Source organism: Fistularia commersonii, chromosome 33 (genome assembly GCF_037954325.1).
Source record: "Fistularia commersonii isolate RoL2024-O1a breed Wild chromosome 33, RoL_Fcom_v1.0, whole genome shotgun sequence".
Lineage (NCBI taxonomy): Eukaryota > Metazoa > Chordata > Actinopteri > Syngnathiformes > Fistulariidae > Fistularia > Fistularia commersonii.
In genome coordinates this window covers 11,154,644-11,177,272 of record NC_141316.1, presented here as the reverse complement: position 1 = coordinate 11,177,272, position 22,629 = coordinate 11,154,644, and the positions used below count along the sequence as shown (strand labels likewise).

The window sequence follows — 22,629 nt, the reverse complement described above, 5'->3', positions numbered from 1 at the left end:
GCTATTTTTAGCCAAGAACAATTTCCACAGCTGAGTAGAAGTAGGTCATCTCGCCAGCGTCACGGACCGGCGCACGTGTCCTCCTCCGAGGCGCCGCTGACCCGCGGGTCCAGGGGGCGGAGCTCCGGCTCCGGGTCCGATCGCAGTCATCACGCTGATGAAGAGCGACGCGGCCGGATGTAGCGACCTCACGACAACGTTAGCCCGCCGGCACTCGTGGACCTTCTTCATCTGCTGAGGAGCACGCCGTCCAGCAGCTCTGCTCCCATCTGCTGCAGACGGGGGGCTGAAGGGGTTCACAGACACACACACACACACACACACACACACACACACACACACACACACACACACAGCACCAGTGTTCCCGATGAGCTGCTCTTTTCTGTCACCCTGTGGTGGTTTGCTGGAGCTGCACCATCTTCTCCTGCTGCCTTGCCCAAGAGAACTTCGGCTGTGCGTGTTGAAGCTCTCTGCCGACACCTGGGATGTCCAGACCGCCCTCGGTGACGGGGTCAGATCCTGAAGGCCCCCCCCGAGCCTGAGTCTGGCCGAGGTTCTGTGGAACCTTGGGCCAGAAGAACCTCCTGAGGAAAGGTCTTCCCCACCGAGCAAACCAAAATCTCTTTGCTGGGACCGTCTTCCTCGTGGGTCGGAGAACGAAGGTTCAATCGGTGACGTGTCCTCTCGGCCTGGACCTTCAGTAGGTGTGGAAGTCCACAGACACGAAGAGGCTACCAAAGGGGACCTCCGAGGGGCAGACTGGAGACCTTCTCTGAGGGGGAGGATGTGTGTGTGTGTGTGAATGTGTGTGTGTGTGTGTGGTGCATTCACATATGTCACGCCGCAGAAGGAAACATAACGAAACACATGGTAGAGATGTTGGATAGAACAAGGCTCCTCCAGACCTGAGATGCTGAGGGAACGAAGGTCTTCTCTGGCCGACCTTCTCCTGTCCAACTCTCTTCCTCCGTGTCTCCCTGGAGACGGAGATGCCGCTTGATAGATCTTTATCTTTCTTCTCCGCTCGGCTTCCCACTCGTCCTCCCGCTCAGCCCGGTGCTCTTCATCCTCCTCTTCCTCCCGTGGAGGCCTTGACTCAGATGAGGGACCTTCTCAAGTCGATCGCTTATGTAAGAAACTCAGACGAGAGCCGGTGTCGGTGGGCTGAAGACCTGGACCTGGATCTTCTGCTTCTCTGCAGTTGCCTTTGCTGCTCCCACTGCACCTACACACACACACACACACACACACACACACACACACACACACACATACATACACACACACACAACCTCCAGGCTTGGGTTTTGTGTGTGTGTGTTTCCGTAGTTCTGAACCAGTGAGGAGGTCAGCTAATGTGTGACCTGTGATTGACAGGTGGCCGAAGCTGGTTAATTCCCGCCCATCCAGCGGTCACCTGATCACACACACGAACACACACACACACACACATTCTAACGACTCCTGCGGCAGCAGATGCAGAACCGTCCATGGAGAAGCTCATAGAGTCACTCCAGAGGCGCGAGGAGGCCGAGCAGAAGCTGCAGCCTTCTGACTCACACGTCACGTGACGCTGGTCCTGCTCCTGGTCATGTGATGCTCCTGGTCATGTGACGCTCCATCAGGGACGCCTTTGGTCTCAAAGGTTGTTGGTTGGAGTCTGGATCTGCAGCCGGCAAAGACCAGGTGGAGGTTCAGGAGATGGCTGGCTGTGAATTCTGCATGGACGTCATCCTCTTTCAGCGTCTCTGCAGCCTTCCTCTCCCTCCTCCATCTTCCTCTCCCTCCATCTTCCTCTCCCTCCTCCATCTTCCTCTCCCTCCATCTTCCTCTCCCTCCTCCATCTTCCTCTGCCTCCTCCATCTTCCTCCCTCCTTCATCTTCCTCTTCGTTGTCCTCCTCCTCCTCAGGCTGTCCCTTCTTCTGCTCAGGTGTCTGTGAGCCCTGACAGCCCAGGAGAGGCTTCAACGCTGCACTCAGTCATCCACAGTGACAGTTTGCTCAGGATACATTTACCCCCCCCCCCCACACACACACACACACAAACACACACACTCAAAGCTCCAGTCTTCCTCTGGGTTCTCGAACCCATCACCCCCTGGTCACAGCGAAGACGTGATGAAGTTTCTGCTTCATTGCATCCAAACCTGCCTCTGATTATTATTATTATTACCATCAGGATGGTCACTATTATTACTATTATTACTATTATTACTATTATTATCATCGTCATAGTTATGGTTGTCGTCGCTCAGAGCCGTTGCACGTCTCTTCCAATTCTAAGCGGACTGTGATTGGTTCAGGGTGACCCCGCCTCCCGCTCGATGACAGCGGCGCTAGGCTCCGCCCCCCGGCCCCGGCCGCGGGACGTATGAGCGAATGAAGGAGTGAGGGAGTGAAGGAGTGAAGGAGTGAGGGAGCCCGTGGCGGTGGCACGTTGGTGTCAGGTGACGGAACGGCGAAGCGTCTCGCTGCGGCGCGGCGGCGTCAGAGGGAGCGTCAGTCCTGAGGCCCAGAGTCTGAGAGGAGGAGACAGCAGAGGAGGGAGGGCTTCCTGACCATGGGCTGGACCTGGTAGATGGAGGATGACGGGAGAGGAATGTGACAGTGAAAGAGAGGAGGAGTGCAGGGATGTCAGCTCCGACCCACAGCAGGGAGATAGAAGAGCGATAGAAGAGCGGTAGAAGAGAGATAGAAGAGAGGGAGCCTCAGCAGAGCGGGAGAAGGAAGCGCGAGCAGAACATGGCCGGGAACAATGAGGACTGAGCCCGGTGGGAGTGACGCCAGGCTCCCAGCGCCGGTCCGGTCTCGGGGGTTGGCGTTCGGGGGGTCCGGCCCGGCTCGGGGGGACGCCGGCCCAGAGCCCGGAGGAGAACGGCAGGACCGGGACGGGGACCCGGGTCTCGGAGGCTCCGGGAGCGAACCCCGTTTCGCGGCGACCAGGAGGCCATCGGGGATTCGTCCCCCGGCCGGACCCGGACCCAGGGGAGGCCCGTCAGAAGGTCAGAGGAGGACCGGACTCGGACCGCCGTCGGGATCACAGACTCGGGGAAAACCCTGGCCTAGCAACGCGTCCGCCATCCGGACCTTCTGATCTGGTCGGCGGCGTCGGACCGGGTGGACTTCTGGTGTTTGAGGCCTGCCGGTGAGCTCCGGCGGAATGAAGACCTGGAGGTCTCGCCTGAGGAGCGTGACGGGGATCAGAGTTCAGGCCCAGGTTGGGCTCCACAAACGCCGTCGCCAGTGTTTGTAGCGCGGAGGAGTTCCCCCTCGGCCGCGGCGCTCCCCTCCGGAGGCCTCCGGCAGATGGTCCGCTCAGGAGATCCAGGACCTGCGGCGCCCATCCCGTGCTGCCATGCTGAAGGTGTCGGGCGCGGCGCCGGCTCCGTCGGGCCACGAATGGCGCTTCCAGTGCTCGGTGGGGGTGGACTGCAGCGACGCCGAGCCGCGCTGCATCTGGCTGGCCGTGCTGAGGGCGTCCTCGCCGAGGCCCAGCCCCGCCGCGTCGCCACGGAGACGGGGCTCCCGGAGGATCCTGCAGCGCCAGCGCTCGGCCTGGGTAACGAACCGTACGGGTCTTGAAGGTGCATCTGGCCACGCGTCGGGGTCCCACGGGGTCCCACGCACCCGCGGCTCGCCGGCCCGTCGGCCACGGGGACGTGGGATCACGGAGCGGTTTGAGGGGCGGAGCCTCGGAGCGAGGCGGCGGGGCTGGTGTGTGTGTGGCCGAGGTCGCCGAGGTCTTCAGATGTTCAGCGTCGCACGGAGCAGGAATGGACGACAGCTGGATTCCGGCTCTTCCAGACGTCCAGGAAGAGCGGGACCCGTCCTCAGGTCCCGGGCGTCTCAGTGTCCATCTGACCTGCCTCCACCTCAGAGCGGCTGTGCTGGTTCCAGGTCCACCTGCCGTCTCAGAGGTGCTCAAAATCAACCCGCAGGAGATGATCTTCTGGCGGGAAGGTTTGCGGCCTGGGCCGTCGCCGGCAGCGAGGCGTAGATGTTAGAATGTTCCTCGAAACACCTCGAGCCTGAAAAACAGGACCGCGTTTGGCGACCCGGCCGGCCGAGGAGCTCCGTGATGTTCCTCACCCTGAGCTCGTCCCGAGACGCCGCTGCAGTTCGGTCTTTCCGTTCGCTCACAGGTGACGGTCGTCCTCCTCGCTCGATCCGCAGCTCCTTCAGAGGCCGACACGGTTCATCTCCCTCGTGATCTGATGGCTGTGGACAGGTGGAGCTCCTCTGGGGTTCTTCTGCTGCCATCCTGGTTAACCTTTCCTGTCTGATCCCATCAGTGCACAGGAAGTCCATGCGCTGCTCTGTCCTCCTCCGGTGCGCCTGCTTCCCGGATCCCTCCAGGATCACACTGCAGATGTGTGTGTGTGTGTGTGTGTGTGTTTATGCGGTGCACAGTGTGTGTGTGTGTGTGTGTGTTTATGCAGTGCACAGTGTGTATATGTGTGTGTGTGGTTATGCTGTGCACAGTGTGTATGTGTGTGTGTGTGTGTGTTTATGCTGTGCACAGTGTGTGTTTATGCAGTGCACAGTGTGTATGTGTGTGTGTGTGTGTTTATGCTGTGCACAGTGTGTGTTCATGCTGTGCACACTGTGTATATGTGTGTGTGTGTGTGTGTGTGTGTGTGTGTGTGTCTGTGTGTGTGTGTGTGTGTGTGTTTATGCTGTGCACAGTGTGTGTTTATGCAGTGCACAGTGTGTGTCTGCCATTACACAAATGTGTCACTTTGCATGATCTCATGCTGAGTGTGGGTTGGAGGCGTCTCCCGGCGCTGCTCCTCCGTCCAAATGTCAGCCGAGCAGCACGAGGCGGCGTCGGCGTCAGAAAACATCTGCAAACATCTCTGTGGAAGCGGAGCAAAGACGCGGGTTAACGAGGAGCTTCATCTGAAGGTTCGACCGGTGCTCAGCCCGGCGTGGAGGCCGGAGGAGACGCGGACGTCGTCGGATAAGAACATGACGGATCACGAGCGTCGAACCCGCGGGTCTGTGTGTCCTTGTGCTCGGAGCGACGCGCCGCCACACCTTCGCTGCCGGAGCTCCAAGGAGCCGCCACGTCTGCTCGGCTGCTCGTCTGCTCGTCTGCTCGGCTGCTCGGCTGCTCGTCTGCTCGGCTGCTCGGCTGCTCGGCTGCTCGTCTGCTCGTCTGCTCGGCTGCTCGGCTGCTCGTCTGCTCGGGGCCGCCGGCCGTGACGCCGCCGGGAGCAGATTGTGTTCTGCACAGGTCAGAGACGTCATCATGGACTCTGCAGCTCATGAAGGACGTCGCGCCAATCCAGCAGATGATTTGTTCTCCCGCCCAGGAGGCCCACGGTGGCTCCATGAGAAGGTCTAGGACAGTCTAGATGGAAGTCCTGTGTCCATTTCTCTGTCTTCATCTTCTACCTCCGGTGAGCTTCTGGACGCAGAGGCGGACCTTGGAGGCCGGCCTGTGGTTCTAAGCCTCCAGTGAAGGCACCACACTGGCATGGAAAACACACTCTGGCATCTCAAAATGTGACACTAGGCTAGTGCTGTGTGTGTGTGTGCATGCACATATCACACCTTTGTGTTTATGTTTGTGTGTGAAATGTCACCTAGGGATATATCAAATAATAGGGTGACACAACACACACGCATACACACACACACACACACACACTCCTAGCATTGTGTCACACACTCGTGGCTGTCACACACCTGCGGGCCGGAGGTCCGGCCCATCGGAGCTCCGCCTCCTTCTGTCACTCAGAGGACACCAGCTTAGAGAATGGGACGAGCAGGCGTGGGGTTGCCATTGAGATGTCTGCAGGAGATGCATGCTGGGATGGAGCAGAGCCTGTGAAGGATCTTCTCAAAGCCCTCCAAGACCTCACTGGACAAAAACATCCGGGGGGGGGGCTGGCTCATTCGGCAACCTATGGAAAAGGTTCAATCTCTGGAAAGTGTGTGTGTGTGTGTGTGTGTGTGTGTGTGTGTGTGTGTGTGTGTGTGTGTGTGTGTGTGTGTGCATGACTCATTCCTGCACCTCCACTATTTGGAGGCGAAGGTTTCCTAATCAACCCTGGTCTCCACTTCCTCCTTCAAGAAACAGATTTCCTGTTGTTTTCCAATGGCAGTGTTCGTGTGTGTGTGTGTGTCTGTGTGTGTTCATGTGTGTGTGTCTGTGTGTGTGTGTGTGTGTGTGCGCACACTGACAAATACATACGCTACCTCAAGTAGCTCTGTATCCCCCTTCAGGTCCCAGCAGAAGCAGGACTTCCACCAATCACCTGAGCAGGCTGATCCTCATGACCTCCATCCCTTGGTTGTTCCCAGCTCGTCTCCTATCTTCACTTTCTGAAAAAATGAAGGTGTCATACCTCCCTCGCCGTGGTCCACATGGTGTTCCTTCCTGTGAGTCCACGTTCTCCTGACCAGGAGGAGCCTCCTCTGGCTCCTCTGGCTCCTTTGGACAACACGGAGGTGCAGCTCTTCTCTGAGCTCCTCCTGGAGGGCCAAGCTCCTCGGGCTCCTTGGGGAGGAACCTCTTGTGACTCACGGGCCATGAATGCATGAATGTCTGTCTGGTGGAAATTACAAGGCGGAGTTTCCCCGCACTCGGTCTCCGGATATGAGCGTGATCTTCTTCTGAGAATGCCGAGGTCACCTGAGCAGCCGAAGCACACGGTGAACGATGGACGTCCCATCTTCTGCCCGTGGCTCCGGACGCGGGCCGAAGGTCTCGGAGCTCCGCCAGGAGCCGGGGAACCGCTCGGCTCCTGGCGGGAAACGTGGTGATTTTTCCGAGCGGCGTTCACGTTCGCGGGTCCGGAGAGGTTCCTGCTTTTGTGCCGGTTCTATTTGTGGACGGGGTATTTTTAGAAGGCCATTGTTGGTTGAAGGTAAGACCCGGGATCCTGCTGGAGACTTACTGGTCAGGAAACCTCGGAGAAGTCCCCGGCTCTGATTGGACGGCTCGCCCCTTAAATGACGGGCTCTCGCATGCATGCGCTCAGGAGGCACAGCGTCTGCTCCGAGGTCGACACGGTGACCTCTGACCCGGGTTCTCTTTCTCCTCGTGAAGCCGAGCTCTCGCTGATCCACGCCGCTCGCTCTCCTCGACAGGCTAAAGGGCGGAGAGACGGCCCGGTGTCGTCCAATGAGATCCGGCGCCGGCCGCTGTCGTCGGGCGAGGTAGAGGGCGTGTCCTGGCAGGGCCCGAGGAACATCTACCTCCACAAGAACTCCCAGGGGTTCGGCTTCACGCTGCGCCACTTCATCGTCTACCCGCCCGAGTCTTCCGTCAGCAGCCTCAAGGTAAGACCTCCATCTCCCCGGACCCGTGGCGGGATCTGCGCCGGGCGCCATGTCTCACGCCATGTCGGCGCTTGAACTTCTGCTTCCGAGTCCGTCGGAAAACTCTGCCGTCATGGAAACGGCCGAGGAGGTTCCGATGTGCGCGGATGATACACCGGGCCAGAATAGCGGCCCGACATCTTCACAGGGGCCGACAAGAAAACCTGCTCTCGGGGCGTCACAGAGGGTCGGAGGTCTGATCCGGGTCTGATCCGCCGGTGGACTCGGTTCTCCGTGCGTGACCCCGTGGTTGCCAGCCGAGGGTGCGATCGCAGGGAATGTCTTCAGTCAGAAGGGGTCTGAAGATGGACTCCAGGGCTGGATGATGGAATGTTCTAAGGACCTTCACCTCCAGGCCTCAGAGGCAGCTACAGGCCACCTCAGATCCCCAGCAGGGAAGCAGGGCCTCTGAAAAGGGTTGTTCTTCTGACCAGAACACACTGTTAGTCAGTAAGGACACACACACTCCTCTACAGTGTGCTGGTGCCTAAACTCCATGACACACACACACACACACACACACACACACAGACTGTTGGATGTGGGAACACTCCTGTCCTGATCCCTCCTTGTGTTTCCTTGACAGGATGAGGAGAACGGAAACTCCCCAGGCAAAGGTGAGTGTGTGTGTTGGGGGGTGGAGGGGTAGTACTCGAGTACAATCTGCAGGTACTTCTGTACTTCACTCTGTATCCAGGAAACACACACACACACACACACACACATACACACACACACACACATCTCATGGACTCCCGATATACTCTAGTCCAGTAAGAGTACTGGTAATGAACTGCACTAAAGCACTAAGTACCCATACTGGAAAAAAGTATGAGTACTCCTCCTGGAGTAAAGTATGAGTACTCCTCTTGGAGTAAAGTGTGAGTACTCCTCTTGCAGTAAAGTATGAGTACTCCTCCTGGAGTAAAGTATGAGTACTCCTCTTGGAGTAAAGTATGAGTACTCCTCTTGCAGTAAAGTATGAGTACTCCCCTTGGCGTAAAGTATGAGTACTCCTCTTGCGGTAAAGTATGAGTACTCCCCTTGGAGTAAAGTATGAGTACTGCTCCTGGAGTAAAGTATGAGTACTCCTCTTGGAGTAAAGTATGAGTACTCCTTTTGCAGTAAAGTATGAGTACTCCTCCTGGAGTAAAGTATGAGTACTCCTCTTGGAGTAAAGTATGAGTACTCCTCCTGGAGTAAAGTATGTGTACTCCTGGAGTAAAGTATGAGTACTCCTCTTGCAGTAAAGTATGAGTACTCCCCTTGGAGTAAAGTATGAGTACTCCTCTTGCAGTAAAGTATGAGTACTCCTCTTGCAGTAAAATATGAGTACTCCCCTTGGAGTAAAGTATGAGTACTCCTCTTGCAGTAAAGTATGAGTACTCCTCTTGAAGTAAAGTATGAGTACTCCTGGAGTAAAGTATGAGTACTCCTCTTGCAGTAAAGTATGAGTACTCCTCTTGCAGTAAAGTATGAGTACTCCCCTTGGAGTAAAGTATGAGTACTCCTCTTGCAGTAAAGTATGAGTACTCCCCCTGGAGTACCCCAGTAGCTGGTCACCTTGTGGGTCCGAGGAGGAACCTGGTGTTGTATAAGACGGGCTCTGCAGGTGTAGGTGTTGCTGAATCACTGCTGCCCGCGCTTATGTGTGTGTGTGTGTGTGTGTGTGTGTGTGTGTGTGTGTGTGTGCTGCAGGATGTCAGCGCATGCGTTTGGAGCCGATGGATACTATATTTGTGAAGAGTGTCAAAGAGCATGGGCCAGCTCACCAGGCTGGGCTGTGTACAGGTACACACACACACACACACACACACACACACACACACACACACGCACACACTGTAATATACAGTATATTAGATCAGACGCAGTACTGGAACTGTCTGAAATGTACTTCAATACTTCCTACCATGGAGGACTGCTGTGAAATATTGTGCGCTTCCTGTGTGTGTGTGTGTGTGTGTGTGTGTGTGTGTGTGTGTGTGTGTGTGTGTGCGTGCATGTGTGTGTGTCCAGGTGACAGGCTGGTGAAGGTGAACGGGGAGAGCATCCTGGGGAGAACCTACTCCCAGGTGATCGCTCTGATCCAGAACAGGTAAGGGGGCGGGGCCTGAGCTGGGCGTGTGATTGGCTGTCACAGAAGCTCTCAGCGTGTCTCTCCTTCCAGTGAGAACGTTCTGGAACTGTCCATCATGCCAAAAGATGAGGACGTGCTGCAGTTGGTAAGTGTGAGTATTGTCCTTCTTCTTCTTCTCTTCTCCTCTGTGATGCTGGTAGAAGACGTAGATGTTTGGAGATGTTTGGGGATGAAAGTTTTTATTCCACCTTGGGTTCCTTCCACGAAGCCAACCAAAGCCCTGGAGTATTTTACAAAGAGTCTGGAGACGAGGAGGTCAGCCGGGTCCATCGTGCTAATCATGATGGTAAAGGTAAAGGTGAGCGTCGGCGGCGTCCGGCAGCTGAGTGGCGTCTGGGTTCGTCGGGGTGACGGGACCTTCTGTCCTCCAGGTGAAGGGACGGACGCTCCGGCGATGTGAAGCTCCTTCAGCTGTGTGTCTTCCCTCCCCAGGTGTACTCCCAGGACGCCTACCTGGCGGGCGGCGATCCGTGCGGCGCCGGGACCCGGAGCCTCCCGCGGCCCCCGGCCCTCTGCTACCCCCCCGGCAGGCCGGGCCCCAAGGCCGCCCCGCCGTGCCCGGGTCTCCAGGCCCCCCCGGACAACTGGCGGTGCCGCCCCGGTCCGGCCCCCTCCCCGCTGGACAACCGCCCCCTCGCGGACGAGCCGGGGGGCCCGGGCCGGCCCCGGGGCCGCTCCTCGTCGGCCCTCGGCGCGCTGGACTTCCACTTCGCCAACCACAACGCGGCGCTGGCGGCGGCGACCCTGCCCCCCCCCAGGAAGAGCAGCCTGCCGGCCAACGACCGGCTGTGCCAGCGAGCGCTGTCGGACTGGTACCACAGCCAGGCGGAGGCCGCGGAGCAGCTGCCGCCCCGACACCGCAGCCTGTCCCCGGAGCGGCTGGCGGAGCTGGGCCTGGGGCTGGCGCTCAGCCCCGGGCCCCCGGGGGGCCCCTCAGCGGAGCAGCAGAGGCGGGAGGCCCTCCTGTACCACCAGCGGGCGGCCGCCCTCCACGGCGCCTCCTGGCCGGGGGGCCCGTGGTGCCCGTGGAGTCCGGGGGCCCCGGGGGGCCCGTGGGCGCCAGGGGACCCGGGGGGCCGCCGGTGCTCCGAAGACCTGCTGGCCGCCTACGCCGAGTACGAGCACAACTACGGCCGTTCGGTGGAGACGCTGGCCCGGGCCTCGGCCATGGTCCCGCCCCGCCCCTGCGGCCAGCCCCGGAAGCCCAAAGCGGGGCCCCCCCAGCCGCCGCCGACCCCCCCCTCCGCCGAGCCCCCCCCGGCCCGGCAGCCGGGCCAGCAGGTGGCCGAGCCCCAGACCCGGCGGGTCCGAGACGAAGACCCGGCGGGGCTCAGGGGCCGCGCCTCTCCCGGCCCCCCCGGCCCCCCGCCGCAGCAGCCCCAGCCCGGGTGTGGCCCCCGGCCCCACTGGAGCCCCGGGGAGGGGGCGGGGCCTCGGCCCCAGTCCACCCCCGCCCTGCCCGTGGAGGAGCCGCTCCAGGACCGGGACCCGGCGTCCCCCGTCTCTCTGAACCAGGAGGTGGTCCTGAGACAGAAGCCCCGCCGGCCGTCTTCTCAGGCCCTCCGGCACACACTCCACTCCTCGCCCGCCGACCCCCCGGAGGCCCCCGGACCCTCACCGCCCCCCGGCCCCGGAGGCCCCGCCCGCAGGACCAACGGCGGCCTGGCGCAGCAGGCCTACGACTCCCTGGCCTCCATCCCCTTCATAGGTTGGTGAGAATCATCTGCGCTTGCTGGACTGCAGACCTGCAGAGGTGTCTCCTGGGTTAGGGTTCCTTCTGGGAGGACGGTGTCAGTAGGAGCTGATCTCGGGATCCTTCTGCCGGAGAAGTCGGAAACGTTCTTGTCCGTCAAAGGCCTCCGACTCATCGCTCAATTTACGCAACGTTCCTCACAAAATGGCTGCCAGGTTCCCAAATGTTCTCCACCGTTTCCAAATTGAGTTTTCGACCGGCCGCCTCCCTTCACCCCCGACCTGCAGTATCTCCCCCTTCGGTCTAAAATGGGGTTGGTGTTGTAGACCTTTGAGCTTCAGAGGACTGGAGACTTCTTCAGCAGCTGGAGGAGCAGGAGAGTTAAATATGCTTTGGAGTACAGGAGAACATGTGTCTGTCCAGAGCAATGACGTCCCTTCAGAGCTCCTCTGCCAGGTTCTGCTCGGTGCTCCTCTGAGTCCCTACACTTCTGACCGGTTCTCTTGGTTCCCACTGTTGTGGAGAACGTGCCAACCACTGTCTTCAGTGGATTTTTGGTCAAAGCCAAAGAGACCCTGAGTGCTTTAGAAGGCAGAAGCCCACCATCTCGCACCTCTGCGCTCCTCACCTCGCATCTCACGCCGCCTCACAGATTCCTCTCTGACCTCTGCTCCTCATCCTCAGGGAGCATCAAAAGCCGCCGCTCTTCGTACCTGCTGGCCATCACCACGGAGAGGTCCAAGTCCTGCGACGAAGGTCTGAACACCTTCAGGGAGGAGGGCCGGGTCCTCTCGTAAGTGCCTCGCCGGACACACTCTGCACTCGGTTGTTAGTTGGAATCCGTCCGTCGCTCTGAGGCGTGGACACCCGGGAGAACGGAGAGCTCTTCTTTTCAAAGCCCTCGGCCTCTGGAGCAGCATGTAGCTGATGGTTCCTCCTGAACATTGGACCTACAGCCGTGGCGTCTGGTTCCTTATCAGGAGACTCCCTGGTTTCCAGCCTCCCTAGTTACAATTCCTCCCTTGTTACCAGTGAACCCTCCAGGGTGGCTGCTCTAACTCCGCCTCTCTGCTTCTAGGAAACTGCCAAAAAGAGTGAAGAGCTTTTTCATGGACGGGGTAAGTGTCCATCTCCGGCGCTCCTCATGAGGACTTCATGGAGTAACGCTGCTATGTTCTCTGCAGTCCCTGGAGAGCCTGCGGGCGCAGGAGGATGCCCGAGCCAAGCGCCACTCCACCTCAGAGCTGGGGACCATCACTTTCAGCGACGTCCGCAAGGAGGGCTGGTTCCACTACAAGCAGATCCTGACGGAGAAGGGGAAGGTACCTCCACATTATATCACATTTTTACATCCCAGTCATTTACCAGATGCTTTTATCCAAAGCCACTTACAAAAATAGCGATTCAATAACCAAATCTAAAGTACCAGTAGTCGTTATTCAGAAGTCACCACTCTGCCAGATAACCATCTCAAAACCATGTACATACATTCATTTCTTCTTTTTTTTTTGGGGGGGGGGGGCTCAGTACGATTAGTGGGGTAGTGCTTGGTAGTGCTCGGTGAAGAGGTACGTTTTCAGATCACGGCGGAAGATGGGCAGGGACCCCGAGACCGAGAAGAGCCGAGACCGGTTGGATCGGCAGCCGGGGCTCTGAGTGACGGGGTGAACGGTCCCAGAGAGGTGGTAGATCGGAGGGGACGGGTAGGGACGAGTGGGTCGACCATATCCCGGAGATAAGACGGGCCGTCCCATTCACCGGCCAGTAGGCGAACACCAGGGTCTTGGACTTGATGCGGGCGGCTACCGGCTGGTTGGATTGTGAGAGAAAGAAGATCTGATGTCATTTACCGTAATTTCTAGACGATAAGCCGCGACTTTTTTCACGTAAACAACGATGCGGCTAATATATGGACTTTGGGTGGGGGACGCTAACGAGCTTCACGCCGCTAAAACGTTTATCCTCGTCACATCGGTACGATGAAACGACCGGCAGATTCTGAGTCCGTTCAACTCCGACACCGAAGAAGACGACTGACGGTTTCAGTGCGCAGGAGGAAGACCGAGATAGCGATCGGCCAGCCGGTGCGGCTTATATTGAGGTGCGCTCAATAGTCCAGAAATGACGGTACTTTCTTTTCAAAGAAGTTTGCAAAATCATCGGGCAGAAGGGAAGAGGTGGGAGGGGGTTGGAGAAGTGTAGTGAAGGTTTCAAAGAGTTTCTTGGAATGAGATGCAGAAGATTGAATTTTGGAGCGATAGAAGGTGGCTTTCGTCTTTGAGAGAATGGAGGAGAAGGTGGATAAGAGCGATTGGAAGGTTTGGAGGTCATCAGGGAGTAGGAACTTCTTCCATTTGCGTTCGGCCGCTCTGAAGGTCCATCTGTCACTACGCACAGTGTCAGATAGCCTTGGAGCTGGTGGGTTGGGGTTAGGGTTGAGACCAGGATCAGGCCTGAAGAAGCCTTAGATAGGCGGTGACACGTCTTCAAGAGAAGAAAATACAGTCCAGATGCCACAAATAGAAGATTCTGACCAGAACTGCCCATGACCTGGATGCCTGCAGACAACACTACCTGAAGGGTTTGACAAGAAGCAATAGGTAACCATTGACCATCGTGTCTTCTCAGAAAGTGGGCGGAGCCATGCGTCCGTGGAAGCGCGTCTTCTCCGTGCTCCGCTCGCACTCGCTGTTCCTCTACAAGGACAAGCGGGAGTCGGTCCTGCAGGGGCCGGGGTCGGGGCCCGGGGCGGGGCCGGGGCCCCCCGGCCAGGACGAGCACCCCCCCATCAGCATCCGGGGGTGCCTGATCGACATCGCCTACAGCGAGACCAAGAGGAAGCACACGCTCAGGCTCACCACGCAGGACTTCTGCGAGTACCTGCTGCAGGCCGAGGACCGCGACGACATGCTGGCCTGGATCAGGGTCATCAGGGAGAACAGCAAGACCGACAACGAGGTACCACACACACACACACACACACACACACACACACACACATACACACACACACATACACACACACACACACACACACACACACACACACACACACACGCACACACACACACACACACACACACACACACACACACACACACACATCAGCCTGACCCTCAGCCAGGCTCCACTCACTGGATTCTTCTGTTGCAGGAGATCAGCTCCTCCAGACACGCCCTCATCAACAAGAAGCTCAATGACTACAGGAAGCAAAGGTCTGCACAGCTCACACACACACACACACACACACACACACACACACCAACACACAAGATCCAGACCTGTCCTCCCAATCAGAGCCAATTAGACCCAACACAGGGAGACGAAGATGAGAAGATTCATCATCATCTTGTCACCTCCTCCTCCACGTCGTCGTGGTCCTCCTCTTTGTCCACCTCCTCCTTGTCCTCCTCCTCCTTGTCCTCATCGTCCTCCTCCTTGTCCTCATCGTCCTCCTCCTTGTCCTCGCTGACCCTCCTGGGTGCTTCAGGCAGGCTCTGGTCTGCAGGCCTGTCACCATCCATCATCTGAGGTTCTGCTCAGGGAGATAATGGGGAGGAGACAGTTGAATTTATTAGATCTAATACACGTCCAGGATGTCTGCTGGAGACCTGGGAGAGGACGCCGTGCCCCGGAGGCCACGTCCTGATGCTTCATGCTCAGATACATGAAGCAAGTCGTACCTGTAAGGACATCAGAACTTTGAGAAGCACTCAGAGGAGAGGAGGGTCTGGAGGAGATGCTCCTGTGGGTTTTTTGAAGGCGGTACCTCCACATCTTCAGCCTCTGAGGGTGCAGGACATGTTCAGAGTGGGTGTGCCGCTCAGGGACCAGCTCAGGCCAAGGTCCTCCTCTTCATCTACGCTGCAGAGGTCGATCCAGGACAGGGTCTGTATCCAGGTGTTCACCTGAGCTGTGGCCTGGAAACACCAGAGAAGATCTCGCCTGGAGGGAGATGTGACATCTCCTGTAGAGCAACGACTGGTTCTGACTGAAGACTTTTGATGAACCTTCTGGAAGGAGACCTCACCTCGCGATGCAGGAGGTTCATGGCTGACCGAGTGAATCTTCTTCTGCCCTCAGCTTGTCGGGGAACAAGCTGGATTCGTCCCCCCGAGGCCACCGCATGATGGCCCCCTTCCTGCTCGCCAAGACCGACAACACCTCCACCAACAGGCCCTCCAGGACGGGTGAGTGCAGGCCTCCTCAGCTCCAGCCAGCAGATGGAGAAGTTTATGTCACTGTATTGCGTGACCTAGTTCTGTGCGTGTGTGTGTGTGTGTGTGTGTGTGTGTGTGTGTACATAGATGACAACAAGGCCCTGTGGGGCATCAACATCATGAAGAAGGCCAAGAAGACGTGCAGTCCCAAGGCTTTCGGGGTGCGGCTGGAGGACTGTCAGCCTGCTGTCAATCACAAGGTGAACCCGTCTCTGCTTCAGCTGAGGGTTTGGATGTTCTCACCTGCCTTCGGTCACACAGGAATAGTGATGTGAAGGCTGTTGAAACCCCCATGTTCTCAGGAGAAAACCTTGGTGGTTCTGGTCTTCTTCTTCTACCTCTGTTGGGTGGTTGAGAACCTTATTCAGATCCCCATCTCCAGCCCCTTCCAGCCATCTCTGCAGGTTGAGGCATGTAACCAGACAGTACTGCAGAACAAGAAACTCAGCACAACCTGGATCTCCTAAATACAAAGTCCATAGAGCAAATGCCAAACCAGAATCCCTAGTCCTCACAGGAGATGCTTCCAGCAGAAGCCCTGGTGGAAGCTCCGTCTCACTAAGCTTCTTGTTGGTTTTGCATGATGTGCATCCAAACGGTCGTGGTTGTGTGCCTGAACCTTCTCCTCCTCCTGGGCCTGCTATAGTTCGTCCCCCTGATCGTGGAGATGTGCTGCGGGGTGGTGGAGTCCACGGGGCTGGAGTACACCGGGATATACCGGGTCCCAGGGAACAACGCCATGGTGTCTAACCTGCAGGAACATCTCAACAAGGGCTTGGACATCACCTCCGCTGAGGAGGTCAGACACAGGAGCCTGCAGTGATTGTTGTTGTTGTTGTTGTTGTTGTTGTTGTTGTTGTTGTTGTTGTTGTTGTTGTTGTTGTTGTCCCAGCTGATGAGTGCGGGACTCTCCCTCCAAACCCAGAGATGGCAGGACCTGAACGTCATCAGCAGCCTCCTCAAGTCCTTCTTCCGGAAACTTCCCGAGCCTTTGTTTACTGACGGTGAGGCGGTCGGCTGATGATCAAACCCTTCCTGCTCCTGGAGAACCCCTCCAGGAGCTGCATCTGAATGAATGACTGAATGGATGGTGAGGTGAAGCTGGACTGATCCTGGATGAGATGTCCGCCTGACAGTGTGAGTGTCCGACTGAAGCGGCGACAGAAGCGTGATTAGATCCTCCTCTGTCTGCAGACAAGTACAACGACTTCATCGATGCCAACCGGATCAAGGACACAGAAGATCGCCTGAAGACCATGAAGAAGCTGGTGTGTGTCTGACCAACCTCAGCCCAAAAGGTGTCGCTCCTTTCCTCGACCGATGTCCTCCGCTCTCCTGACGCTTTGATTCCTGCAGATCCACGACCTCCCAGATCACTACTACCACACCCTCCAGTTCCTGGTGGGCCACCTGAAGAAGGTGGCGGACAACTCGGAGAAGAATAAGGTAACCCGTCACTAGACCGGCCGATGTTCAAGAGAGCATTTCCAGCAGTACGGATGTGACTCTGAAACCCTTTCCAGATGAAGCCCAGTAACCTGGCCCTGGTGTTCGGCCCCACCTTGGTGAGGACCTCCGAGGACAACATGATAGACATGGTCACCCACATGCCCGACCGCTGCAAGATAGTGGAGACACTCATCCTGCATGTAAGAACCAGCAGCCTCCATCTTCAGGGCGACACCTCGAGCCCGTTAGCGTGCCAGCAGTGTGCACCTTCATGTCCGCTGGGTTTCTCCTGGGGTTCAGGTGGTCCAGCTCACGTCAGAGGTAGCAGGGCAGCTCAAAAGGCAGACCATGGGGTTTCACCCCTGAAACTGGGAGGGTCCAGCTTGCTAGAAGGTAGAGTTTCCATGCTTTTCAAGCTGACCCTGTGTCTGCTTCTCCTCAGTACGACTGGTTCTTCAGCGACGGAGAGCTGGATAAGGAGGAGAAGGTATGGGAGCTCCTTCTTCAGTACAAAGACTAGCAACATGGAGGTGTAAAGAGATGCCTTCCTGCCTATCTGTGTGTGTGTGTGTGTGTGTGTGTGTGTGTGTGTGTGTGTGTGTGTGTGTGTGTGTGTGTGTGTAGGCCCCAGAGGACAAACATGACATGCAGCCCGTGCCCAGCCTGGACCATCTGTTGCCCAACATCGGCAGACCAGGCATGCCAGGAGAGGCTTCAGGTGAGGCTGGACGGGAGAGCCAGCGGTTCCAGTCATGATCTAGTATCTCCATGTGTTCGAGTCATGATCTAGTATCTCAAGCAGTTCCAGTCATGATCTAGTATCTCCAGCGGTTCCAGTCATGATCTAGTATCTCCATGTGTTCGAGTCATGATCTAGTATCTCAAGCAGTTCCAGTCATGATCTAGTATCTCAAGCAGTTCCAGTCATGATCTAGTACTTCAAGCAGTTCCAGTCATGATCTAGTATCTCCATGTGTTCGAGTCATGATCTAGTATCTCCAGCGGTTCCAGTCATGATCTAGTATCTCCATGTGATCGAGTCATGATCTAGTATCTCAAGCAGTTCCAGTCATGATCTAGTACTTCCAGTAGTTCCAGTCATGATCTAGTATCTCCAGCGGTTCCAGTCATGATCTAGTATCTCCAGCGATTCCAGTCATGATCTAGTATCTCCAGCGGTTCCAGTCATGATCTAGTATCTCCATGTGATCGAGTCATGATCTAGTATCTCAAGCAGTTCCAGTCATGATCTAGTACTTCCAGTAGTTCCAGTCATGATCTAGTATCTCCAACGGTTCCAGTCATGATCTAGTACTTCCAGCACTTCCAGTCATGATCTAGTCTCTCCAGGGGTTCCAGTCATTGTCTAGTTTCTCAGAGGGTTCCAGTCATGGTCTGGTCTTTAGGGGTTCCAGTCATGGTCTGGTCTCTCCAGGGGTTTCAGCCATACTCTGGTCTCTCCAGCACCCTATCTTGAGAATTCATCCATAAAAAGGATCCTCAGTGGTGGTGGTGCTGAACCTCTGCGCCTCTGGGGGTGGAGAAGATCGTAGATGGATGGATGTGCTGCTTTACAGCTCCTGTCTTTCCAGTCACATTTGGATGACTACTAATCAAATGTAGGGTGTGTGTATAGGACACCATAGCACTAAGTAGGTCAGTGGTTAGGGTATGAGTGTAAGACAGCTCCTAGAGTGAAGTCACTGCTCCATCATCTGACACCCTTAGAGCACCAGGGCTTCCTGGCAGTGAGCAGCATTGAGCATGCAGCTTCACCTTCTCACAGGCACCTGAGGTGGCCGCCATCTGATCTCCATCGGGCCTCGCGCAAAGACCAGGGCCTCGACTTTGGAGCAGCAATATTAAAGGCAAAGCTGCAATCATCAGGTCCCTTCTGGTCTTCTGCCTGTCAGGGGCACCACCTTCTGGTCCAAGTTTCTCTTCTCATCAGTGGAGAGGAGTTGATGGTTGCTAGATGTGTTTGGGTCAACTTTAGGAGGAGCAGACTCTGCTACCAGGACAGACAAGAGGCTTTGTGCTGAGGCTCCCGGAAGCTGCTGGCAGCTGCTTCTACTGCGTGAGCGTGGCCATCTGCCACTGAGGGTGCGTGCAGATGTTTGATGCTTAAGCCAAGCCTGAAACAGTTCCAAGTGTGGAGCAGATCATCTGACAGATAGGTATCTCATAACCTCGACGGGGAGGAGTGGCATCAGAGGAGCCACAGGGAGGGTCTGACATCTTATCTCGAGAAGAACTTATGGGCAAGAAAAGCTCCGTTGAGACGGGGGGAGCTTTGGAGCCCGTAGGGCGCTCGCCTGATCGATAGTGATCTGAAGATGCTGCGGTGAAGGTCTCTGGAGGAGCTGGTGCCTGTTTATGCTTCTCTCTGCGTTCTCCTACCTCTGGATACTCATAGTGTTTCACTTTCTCTTTTCTGGATCTTTCTTCACTGCTTTCTCTAGCTGAGACACTGGATCAGCTTCTTCGGTAGGACCAGGTCTTCCTCCTCGTGTGTGTGTGTGTGTGTGTGTGTGTTTCATTGTCCTTCAGTCTTCTGTCTGATCTGCTCGTGTACCTTCGCCATCTGTGTTGCAGATCTGGAAGGTGAACTCTTGTGATGTTGAGTGAAGTCGTCGGCCTGAATTTGACCACGAAGTCCTCAAACCATGACCAGAGTTTTCCTGAAAGGCTGCCGTGCCTGTCGTGTGTGATATTCTGAGAAGATGTCACGTCTCTGCTTCTTCCAGCTCCCACTCTGACTCCCTCCTGTCTTCTTCTTCTTCCCCCCACCAGATTCCACCACCAGCGATTCTCTTAAGTCCAAGGTAGGAAAGGAACCCCTCGTCTTCTTCTCCTCCTCCTTCTGGGGCGTTGGCCAATCATCTGCCTCCATCTAACCCTCCCCTCTGCATCCTCTCTTCTCTCGCTGACTAACTTCCTCCGTCCAAAAAACTCCCTCCCTGGTCTTCCTCCAGACCTCCTCCCTGGCAGCTTCCCACCTCAGCATCCTTCTATCCAGACCGTCTCTGTCCACGTCCAAACCATCTTAGTGTGACCTCGTCTCCAGAACATCTAACATGTGCCGTCGCTCCGACGGACTCCTTCCCGATCCTCTCCGTCCCGATTCGAGGGTCCTCCACATCTCCATCTCTGCCTCCTGTCCTCTCCTCAGTGTCTCCAAAGCAGTGGCTGCTCCCACCTCTGTCCTCTCCGGCCTTGCTTTCCCTCAGGCTGATGCTCTTTTACCACTTCTGATTCTTCTCACCGCCCGCTCCAAGCTGCTTGCAGATGTTTCTGCAGATGTCCCTCATCCGTAGAGCTGACTGACCGTGAACTGCTTCCAGGTTTCGTCCGGTCCCAAGAAAGATCTGAACGCCAGAGATTTCCTGCCCAAGTCGTTGATTTCCGCCGTGACCCGCAAACGTAAGAAGAGCCCCAGCGGCCGCCTGGCCGGCAGCGGCGCCGGCGAGGACTCGGACCACGAACCCGTCAAAGCCAGCAACTATGGGGAGGGAGGAGGAGGAGAAGAGGAGGGCGGAGCCGAGGGAGAACAGAAGGTTCCGGAGAAGGAAAAAATGGAGGAGCCGGGAGACGGAAGCAAACCTTCGGAGCCGACGGAGGAACGGGAAGGTTGCGGAGACACGGAGACGAGGGAGGGGGGTGGAGACGTCCTCCGGGGGTTTGGAAGGGATGGTGGAGCCAAGGTTGCTCCTCAGCCTCGTCCCCACAGCTTCCACTCCTCCTACTCGCACCACCAGGTCGGCGCCTCGTGCCCGAGACCTCCGAGGCCTTCGCTCCAGAGGCCCCCCGGCCCGGCCAGGGAGCGGCCCGCCGTCCCCTTCTGGATCTCCCCCAGCAGGCTCCCCAACCACTACCAGGCTCCCGGCCTTCACGGAGCCCGGCAGCAGGACCGGAGCCATCCGGTACCGGTATGCTACCGGAAGACCCGGGGCCCCAGGACCAGAGCCCTGTCCATGAATCTAGACCTGGAGCTGGGCGGGCGTGAGGACGGGGAGACCAAGTGGAGAACGGAGAAGGTCGAGGTGATCCGAGTCCTCGAGGGCTTTTCGGGTCAGCACGGGTGCGTCGGGGTTCCTCGGGGATCCGTTTTCATTCCCGGCTCAGTCCAGCAAATGGACCGGCTTCCTCAACTGGCCCACGAGGCTCCGTCTCCCTTCTCGTCCTCTTCCGGGTGGATGGCTCAACCCCCCGCCGCTTCTCCCAGCGTGGTCCTGAGGAGGACCGCCCTCAACCCGCAGAACAAGAACAGAGCCTGGCGTCGTCACACCGTGGTGGTCTAACCTCTGCTTCTACTAACCTGGCACAGCTCGCTCCCTTTACTCACCGGCACCGGGCCCCCGAGGCCGGGGTCTGCGAGGGCACCCGGGAGGACCTGCTCCTCAGACGCCTTCAACGTTGCAGAGTTTCATTCTAAAACAATCAAAGCTCCAGGGCCGGGCCGTGAGGTGCCGAGCAGAGCAGAGCGCTACGGTGGGGCCAGAAGATGGAACAGCCCTGTACGTAGGAACCACCTTGAGGCTTAAGGAGGCCCCGGAGGACCCGGAGAACCCGGAGAACCCGTGGTCCTGAGCTGCCCCGGCAGAGCTGACGACCAGACTGCGGGTCCAAGGTAGAGAACGCTTCAGTTCACCTCGATTTCTCCACGGCCATTTCTGAAGTTGTTCTTTAACAGAAGAGACTTTATGTATTTCCGAATTTGGAAAAAAGGGCTTTCTTTGGCACCCAGATGAAGATTCTTCCACTGTGTGCATTTGAATCCACTATGAAACAACGCCTCCTCCAAAGCGGCCCCGTCGCCCCGTGTGGTGAATCCACCTGACTCCCGGAGCTATTTGCGCAGCACATCAGGCAACTTCATTGGAGTTTCAAGTCTGGAGGTGCCAGAGTGGCTCCAGAGTCTCTGACAGTTGCTTTGGAATGAAACTCTCCAACGAGATGAAGATGGAGACGAGGAGCTCCGGAGTCCTGCCTCCGGCCTCAGGCCTGGATCCACCCTCGCTTTACCCCTCCGGCCGTGACCAGCTCTTCCAAAGCCTCTCGTGGATCTGCAGGGAACCCCACCGATCCCCCGGAGCACCTCGGACCCGCCGGGCCCCGTGAGCCGGCGGGACGCCGAGGCCTCCTGACACCGAACGCATGCGCGCCCACGGTCACACGGACAGTTATGCAAACCTTAAGTGTTCAACACGTGCCTATCGTGCATCCCTGTGAGCGTGTGATTAGGGAGGATGCTCGGAGTTTGTAGAACATGAGCGACGGCAGCTATGCGCAGTCACGCCAAATTCCTCTCCGGGTTTTCTCGACGAGGCCCGACGAGCCAAGAGACGAAGGGGCGATTGGACCGAGCGACAGCGACCTCCGACCCCGAGCCGCAGAGTCTTACCCGAGTGACCTCCCCTGGTCGGCGCTCTCCCCTCGGCATTGGTCTTCTAAAGCCGGTGTCCTCTCTCCGTCTGTGCCCTTGTGCATGTACTTTATGTACGTGAGTGACTGTGTTTGGACCAATTTTGTAACCGCTGTACAAAGCCTTGTTAAGTTAACCTGTGTATAGAAATATTATACATAATATATTAAATTATTTGTTTTGGAAACGCTTGTGCTGGAGTGTGTCTCTAAAAGATGGAAGAAGGCAAATGTAATTGAAGTGTTTTCACGTGTGGAGGACCCGGACGGGGCCAGAAGGTGATCTCCTGCACATAGAGGCCCCCGGGTTGCTGCAGAAGAACCAGGTCCTGGAAGCCTGAAGAGCCGCCCCTGCGCCGCGGCTCTGGTGG

At 57.1% G+C, this 22,629-nt stretch overlaps 1 protein-coding gene across 6 annotated transcripts in view; it reads left to right on the top strand.

Annotated features, from left to right (window-relative positions):
- Positions 1-22,446, top strand: part of arhgap23b (Rho GTPase activating protein 23b) — a 38,807-nt gene extending 16,361 nt beyond the window's left edge. Inside the window, exons 1-24 of one of the 6 annotated variants that reach the window (XM_086140232.1) lie at positions 3,344-3,562; positions 7,102-7,293; positions 7,919-7,949; positions 9,031-9,123; positions 9,352-9,430; positions 9,503-9,563; positions 9,905-11,180; positions 11,850-11,958; positions 12,244-12,283; positions 12,350-12,487; positions 13,794-14,123; positions 14,319-14,380; positions 15,249-15,355; positions 15,473-15,585; positions 16,032-16,184; positions 16,311-16,389; positions 16,580-16,653; positions 16,742-16,831; positions 16,909-17,034; positions 17,277-17,321; positions 17,459-17,552; positions 19,297-19,321; positions 19,628-19,659; positions 20,179-22,446. In XM_086140232.1, the coding sequence (XP_085996358.1) occupies positions 3,359-3,562; positions 7,102-7,293; positions 7,919-7,949; positions 9,031-9,123; positions 9,352-9,430; positions 9,503-9,563; positions 9,905-11,180; positions 11,850-11,958; positions 12,244-12,283; positions 12,350-12,487; positions 13,794-14,123; positions 14,319-14,380; positions 15,249-15,355; positions 15,473-15,585; positions 16,032-16,184; positions 16,311-16,389; positions 16,580-16,653; positions 16,742-16,831; positions 16,909-17,034; positions 17,277-17,321; positions 17,459-17,552; positions 19,297-19,321; positions 19,628-19,652 (3,546 nt within the window). In that variant the 5' untranslated portion in view covers positions 3,344-3,358 and the 3' untranslated portion in view covers positions 19,653-19,659; positions 20,179-22,446. Of the gene's footprint in view, positions 1-3,343; positions 3,563-7,101; positions 7,294-7,918; positions 7,950-9,030; positions 9,124-9,351; positions 9,431-9,502; positions 9,564-9,904; positions 11,181-11,849; positions 11,959-12,243; positions 12,284-12,349; positions 12,488-13,793; positions 14,124-14,318; positions 14,381-15,248; positions 15,356-15,472; positions 15,586-16,031; positions 16,185-16,310; positions 16,390-16,579; positions 16,654-16,741; positions 16,832-16,908; positions 17,035-17,276; positions 17,322-17,458; positions 17,553-19,296; positions 19,322-19,627; positions 19,660-19,809; positions 20,159-20,178 lie in introns of those variants that run through there. The other 5 variants (XM_086140233.1, XM_086140229.1, XM_086140228.1 and 2 more) reach the window with 5 other exon arrangements.
- Positions 22,447-22,629: the final 183 nt, after the last annotated feature.